This window comes from Buceros rhinoceros, unplaced genomic scaffold (assembly GCF_000710305.1).
Source record: "Buceros rhinoceros silvestris isolate BGI_N320 unplaced genomic scaffold, ASM71030v1 scaffold12158, whole genome shotgun sequence".
NCBI lineage: Eukaryota > Metazoa > Chordata > Aves > Bucerotiformes > Bucerotidae > Buceros > Buceros rhinoceros.
The window spans coordinates 4,443-10,575 of record NW_010425144.1 but is presented as its reverse complement, the minus strand read 5'-3'; the positions used below and the strand labels follow the sequence as shown (position 1 = coordinate 10,575).

The 6,133-nt window shown below is 45.7% G+C and overlaps 1 protein-coding gene across 1 annotated transcript in view; it reads left to right on the top strand.

The window, feature by feature from the left end:
- Positions 1–6,133, top strand: part of LOC104497754 (neuroplastin-like) — a gene marked incomplete at its 3' end in the record, with an annotated part of 13,775 nt that overhangs the window by 5,861 nt on the left and 1,781 nt on the right. Inside the window, exons 4-5 of the mRNA XM_010141036.1 lie at positions 91–259; positions 3,721–3,815. Of these exons, the coding sequence (XP_010139338.1) occupies positions 91–259; positions 3,721–3,815 (264 nt within the window). The remainder of the gene's footprint in view (positions 1–90; positions 260–3,720; positions 3,816–6,133) is intronic.

The following is a 6,133-nucleotide window of genomic DNA, read 5'->3' as shown; positions in this document are numbered from 1 at the left end:
TTCCCTTCCCAATTCCCCTTTGAATTCTTGACTAGCGTGGCCCATTGGCAAGTGAAAATTAGTTGCTATTTAACGTGTCCTTTGTTTCAGAGCCCCGGATCAACGCCAGCGAGGATGTAGTCATTCACTTGTATGGTCCGGCTGTCACATTGCAGTGTAACCTCACCACAAGTCCCAGCCCCCTTTCTGCCAGTTACTGGGTGAAGAATGGAGAGGAGATCCCTGGCACTAGAAAATCTTCAAACACTACAGAATACAAGTAAGTGTCTTTGGAATAATCTGCGTTTTACACTGGAGAATGACAAACCTGGCGGAGCTGTGGCTTTGGAATAGGTGGTGGGGCGCTGGGACTCCAGGGTCCCTGGGTCAGCCTCATAGCAGTCAGACCAATTGAGTCGATCTGCGTTGGAGGCTCCGCAGAAAGTACATCTGTGAGTAGTGTTAGGAGAACAGTTCTGGGTATATAGTTGTCTCCAGCTGTCCTGACTAGCTCAGGTAAAGATGATGTCAACAGAAACATACTGGAAACTTCTCTTTTCCATCAAAACTCTGTTAATTCTTCTCTAGAGTATGTGTGATGTAGACACACAGTCTAGTTTCCTTTTCCTCTAAGTCTGTCTTGCTTATGTCTGTATGAAGGTGGATCTGCAGCTGTGTGGTTTTTATCATGCAGGGAAACGCAGCACATAAATCACTGCTGAAATGAGCCGCTTCAGTCATTTTCCAGCCTTGGAAGATGAGCGATGGCCTTGTCCGAGGTGTAACTGAGCTGTCAGCCCGCTGCTGTGAAATGATACCAAATCTCAGCTAAACCACTGCAGCTGTATCACTTCTGTTTCGTATTTGTCAGTACATCCACACTTTCAGCATTACCCTGTTCCAGTGCACACGGTCCAGCACTGTCTCTACTGTCCCCGTAAGGGTGTGGAGGAGAACAGAGCATGGACAACCACCTCTCCATTTCACTGAAGCGTGCATCGAGCAGAAATCCTTTGAGGGCTTCTGTCTTGCTGAAACGGGGCTCTCTTGCCGTGCAGTTGATGAGAATGTGTGAAGCTGGCTCAGTGACGCCATCAGAGAGCTGTTCTGTGTGTGTCATTTTCTTGCCTTTTTTCCCCTTCTGTTTTGTTATTCTCTTGATGGATAGCGAAGACGTATCTCTGTTCAGTCTTAAGCAAAGATGAAGATTACTTAAGGAATGTCTTAACCATTGATGGTAACTTCCTCTTTGGAGATACCAGACCCCTTCTGACCCTCTTACTTGGCTGTTAGGTCAGAAAGAGGTGAAATACAGTCTGGGCAAGGCCCACCTTATTGTAGTGCATCTGGCTCGCTGTGCCTTGGCTCTGCACTGAAGCAAGGAAACGTTCCTACACACTCCCCTGGCTTTTTTCTGTCTCTAGCGGAACACTGTGGGCTCCTTACCATGCTACTGTTGCTTACTGGCACAGGATGAAGAAACAGTCAAGGCTTTCAGGGCCTTAGCAAAGCATCGTTTTGTCCACGGGATTATGGAGGTTGTGTTTGATTCTGATAAAGATGCGTTCAGGTTTTTCCTTTTGTTTTCTTCTTTGGCTCACTTTGCATTACCTGTTCAGTTTTGCAGTTAAAAAACCAGTCTTGTGTAGTTCCCTAATTACATCCTGTTATTCCCCCAGTACAACATTTAATGCTGGGGCTGAGCTGTAAAGGCTCTTCTTGCTTGTCTAGCAATTAACTTGATGAGCGGTCTTGTTCAAAAGCACCAGCTTAAGTGCTACAAAAAGTACATTGCATCAAGATCACTGAAGATTGCCCATTATTATTCAGGGAACTAAGTATCGAGGCTGACTTCTCTATAATCTGTTCCACTAGGGTGGATTTTTCCTTTCAAATTCCTCGCTAAAAGACTTAAATTTGTTTTCGGTTTTAACAGCCTGGAGAAGGAAGATCTAGAAATACCAGTCCTGGAAGCAGTGTCTACACAGTTGTAGTTAAGAGGCTATTTAGTTCCAGCTTTTTTTAAAATATGATTGATTAGTCGTTTGCATTCTGCTTGTTTTCTTTAAAAAGTGAAAAATGTTCTGGGTTCTTGGTGTTTCAGTCATCACGATGTGTTGGTTCGCTATGAACTGTAGTTAGCCGATTGAAGCTCAGCGTTTACCATGCAGAAAGCTTCACAACGTGGAAGTTAAACTACCTCACTTAAAATCCCTGCTTCTTACTTTGGAAAATGAACCAGCTTGAGTCGACATCTGGAACAAGCCAGGCTCTCCTAAAACCGTGGGGCTGAGGGGAGCTGTTGGCTGAGCAGACTTGTTTCAGGTGCTTGTCTGTCTGTAAAGCTTTGCAGCTGTATTCCCTTGCACTTGCTTTAACGATTCACGGTAACAGTGGTCTGGTAGAGGCTGCTATAGCTTCACGCTTTAAAAAGCAGCTTAAGTAGAACTGAAAGATCACAGTGACTTTTTCCTCCCTTTTGAGCGTTGCCTGTAGAGGATAAATGCAGCGGTCAGAGTATGATCATTGAACTATTAAGGCTGTAAATGCTGTTCCAGAAGGCCAGGTAGTCTCTGCCTTCCCTTGCTGTCGCAGAGTCTTGGAACAGCTTAGTTGTGGAAGTAGCTGGGTGGAGCTGTCCTGTTCGGCGAGGTGGCAGGCACCAGAGGCCAGGGGTGCTGCCTGCTTCCAGAGGAGCCCGCGCTTTAAACACTGTTACCGCTTGCATGTTTGATCCCAGATGATCGTTCTTTCTGCTCTTAAGAAAATCTTTGTGAAAAGCTGGTATATTATCGCTTATCTGAAACGCGTGTTAACCTTATAACTACCTTTAGACTTTCACTGGTGCCTCTGGACAGCAAGTGTTGCGAACACGGTCAAGAATTGAATCAAAGTATCGTCTTAACCTGGGCAGCTTTTCCTGTGTGCTTAAGCAGTTTTCATGTGTAATTAAATATGCATGCAATTTACTTAATGTGTTTTAAAAAAATTAATAATAAAAAGGGAAAGCCAAGAAGCCTTTTGGTAACGGGAGGGAGGGAGAACTCTATTCTGTGCTGTGGGGAGATGTAAATCCTGTATCACGTCCTTGTGCACTTCCTGAGTCGAAGGGTCTCTTGTAGGTAAATACATACCTGTAGAGTATTTAAGCGATTTGTCTCCAAAAGCTTTTCAAAGGACAGCAAAAGCTGGTGGACATTAAGTTAGCACCATCCTGAGTGTTCAATTTAAATGAGTCTGTTAATGGATCAGTCTCATATCTGTTACGGAAAAAAGAAACCAGCTTATGAGATGTCAGCGCCAGCCCTGATTATATTTGCAGTCTGTCGCTTTCCTGTTGGCTATGTATGATTTTTGCAGCGTGGACAGTCCGTACCAATCCCCTTTCTCCCTCAACAGGAGGTGATACTTACCTAACGCACCGATGACTTGCATCAAACTAACTGTACTGCACAATTAACAGGTGTCGGGCTCCTTCGTTGCTTTTAAATGAAATGCAGCTTCTCCAGCTAACTTGGTAGTGACTTTCCAGGCTAGAGCTCACCTTTTTCTAGGCAAACAGCATCCTTTGTTTCAAGTCGGTGCATGTGTGCATTGTACTTTGAATTAACAACTAATAGCTGTGAAATCCAGTGAAAAGATGAAAGCAGGGGGGAGGAGGGGAATACATTCCTAGCCTGCTCGATGTCGGTTGCTAACACGGTACTTACCATGGCTCATGTGTTCTCTCCCTGTCTGCAGGATTTTGAAGCCCAGAGCAGAAGAGTCAGGGGAATACTTGTGCGTGTTTGTGTTTTCAAACTCTCCTATAGCCAACGCCACTATAGAAGTGAGAGGTACTCTTTGTTTTGTTTTGTTTTGTTTTGTCTCCTCTCCCTGAAGTGCTTTCACTGCTGTCTGGTGCAGTGTCTGTACAAGAGAGCGAACTCCAGGTCGTTCCCCATGAAACAGAGCCTATACTCAATCCCTGGTTATAATTTCAGGGCAAGTCTTGCACACAATCATAGGGGAAATATCTCACAGATACAGGAATATGACCATTGCAATAGGAAAAAAACCAAACCAACCAGCATCTCACATGTGGCATCTTGGAACTGGTTTTTGCCTGCAGAGACTGGGAGTTGCTGGGAAAGCCTGGGTTCTGTACCAGGTGGGAGTATTCTGCTTACGTGCACTTTTTTCCCCCTTGTCTTGTGTGTTAGTAGCCTCCTGACATCTTTAGGATCCTAAAACCACGGGTAGAAACTGCAAAATGGGAAAGGTTTGCACCGAGCTTTGCCGTTGGACAGGAGAGCAGTGTTTGTCAGAGCCTGTCAAAACGCCCCCGTGTCTAACCAAACCTGGTGCAGGTGCTGTTTCTGCAAGGCAAAAGGAAATCTCAAGTATGTGCTCATGGGAATGCACCACAAGTTCCTGTTGGCCTGGGATTAAAAAAAAAAAAAACCTGTCTGCGGCTTGAAACATAATCGCTGCCTTGTTTCCATTCAGACTCGCGTTGTGTGCGTGGTGAGCTTGTCTGTGGGGTGTTCACGGTACAGCCCCAAGGTGTCAGGTTCTTCTTGGGTTTTTTTTGCGTTCTGCTTTTGTGCTCTAATTGCTAAATCTTCTCATCTTAATTAAGATCTTAAGTACTTTCTGCCTTCTCTAGGCTGCTTTGGGGGACAAACCACTTCCAGAGACAGGAAATTTAGTATTGGTAATAGATGAAGACCTCATTCAGCTTTGTATAATCTCAGAAGACCCTTTAGAAAGGTTTGGCTTGGGTTTTTTTTGCGTTCTGCTTTTGTGCTCTAATTGCTAAATCTTCTCATCTTAATTAAGATCTTAAGTACTTTCTGCCTTCTCTAGGCTGCTTTGGGGGACAAACCACTTCCAGAGACAGGAAATTTAGTATTGGTAATAGATGAAGACCTCATTCAGCTTTGTATAATCTCAGAAGACCCTTTAGAAAGGTTTGGCTTAGGGCTTCTCTGCTGTCTCGTGCCAGGAAGGGACACCAAGAGAACTTTGCAAAGGGTTTTTGAGGGACATGGGGTTTAACATGGTAGGAGGAAAAGCCAAGAGATCTGACTGAAGGGCAGACGGAGGGTAATAACTAGCTTCTCACAGATAATTTAAATATAAATACAAATGAGTAGTGTCCAGGTATACAAGAGAGTGAATGACCTCCAGCATTCTGGGAGGTGTCACACTGGCAGCTTGGTGAGCAGCTGCCGTGCCAGGACCCGGTAACCCTGTTCTCCGGCTTCTTAGAGCATCGCAGGAGTGGCTGCCGGGCATCGAGTTCTCCCCTGGCAGCGAGAAGTACCGGGACTTGTCTGGACCGGGAAGCACCTTGTCAAGCCTTCTGCCAAAGCAGTTCTAACTCGCAAGGCAAACATTTTTGCTACTCCCTGTGTAGAGGTGGCGCCTCGTTGTTAATCAAGGCCGATGTGATGGGTCGGTGATGTGTGACTCCTGTTTGACCATGCAGATGCTGTAGTTTAATGCACGCGTGGCCTGGCACCGTGCTTGTGCTTAAGCGACTGTACGCAAATTTAATGGCTTAATTGCTCCTGGTGATTACATAGCAATTTTTAAATTGCACATAGAAAAGATGGTTCTGAATACGAAAGTGCCTGTGGACCAAAATAGTGACTTTCTGACAACTCGTGAACAACGTTAACAGATGCCTCGCAGCAGATGTAATCCAGGATACACCAGCGCCATTTGTCTTTTATGTAACGCGGCCTGTTGTCTCCCCGCATCGCTCCACGTGCTACGTGGGAAGAGAACGCAGGAAGACAAGCGTGGCTGTTAGAATCGCTAGGTGAGCTTGCGGGGTTAGAGCAGATTTTCTTGGCAAAAGGGCAGCACTAGTACAACCGCAAATAAAAATCCTGTAGTTTTCATGCTGATCTCGGAATTCCCAGGAATTGCAGGAGTCTGGCTTCTGGATGAAGTGTCTGGATGAACCCTGAGCCTAAAGCCTATTTTGAGCGTTGCTGCTCAAATGATCTCAGAGCTGTTGGGCGCATTGGGCGAGCGCAGCCCTCAGCCTGAAACAAGCTGAGCAAATGCTGATACTGGGAAGATTCTGCCTTGGAATCGGGATCTTCTCCCACCCTGTGCTTTCGCAGCGAAGTCAGCTGGCTGAGAGCGGTGCAGATAGCCA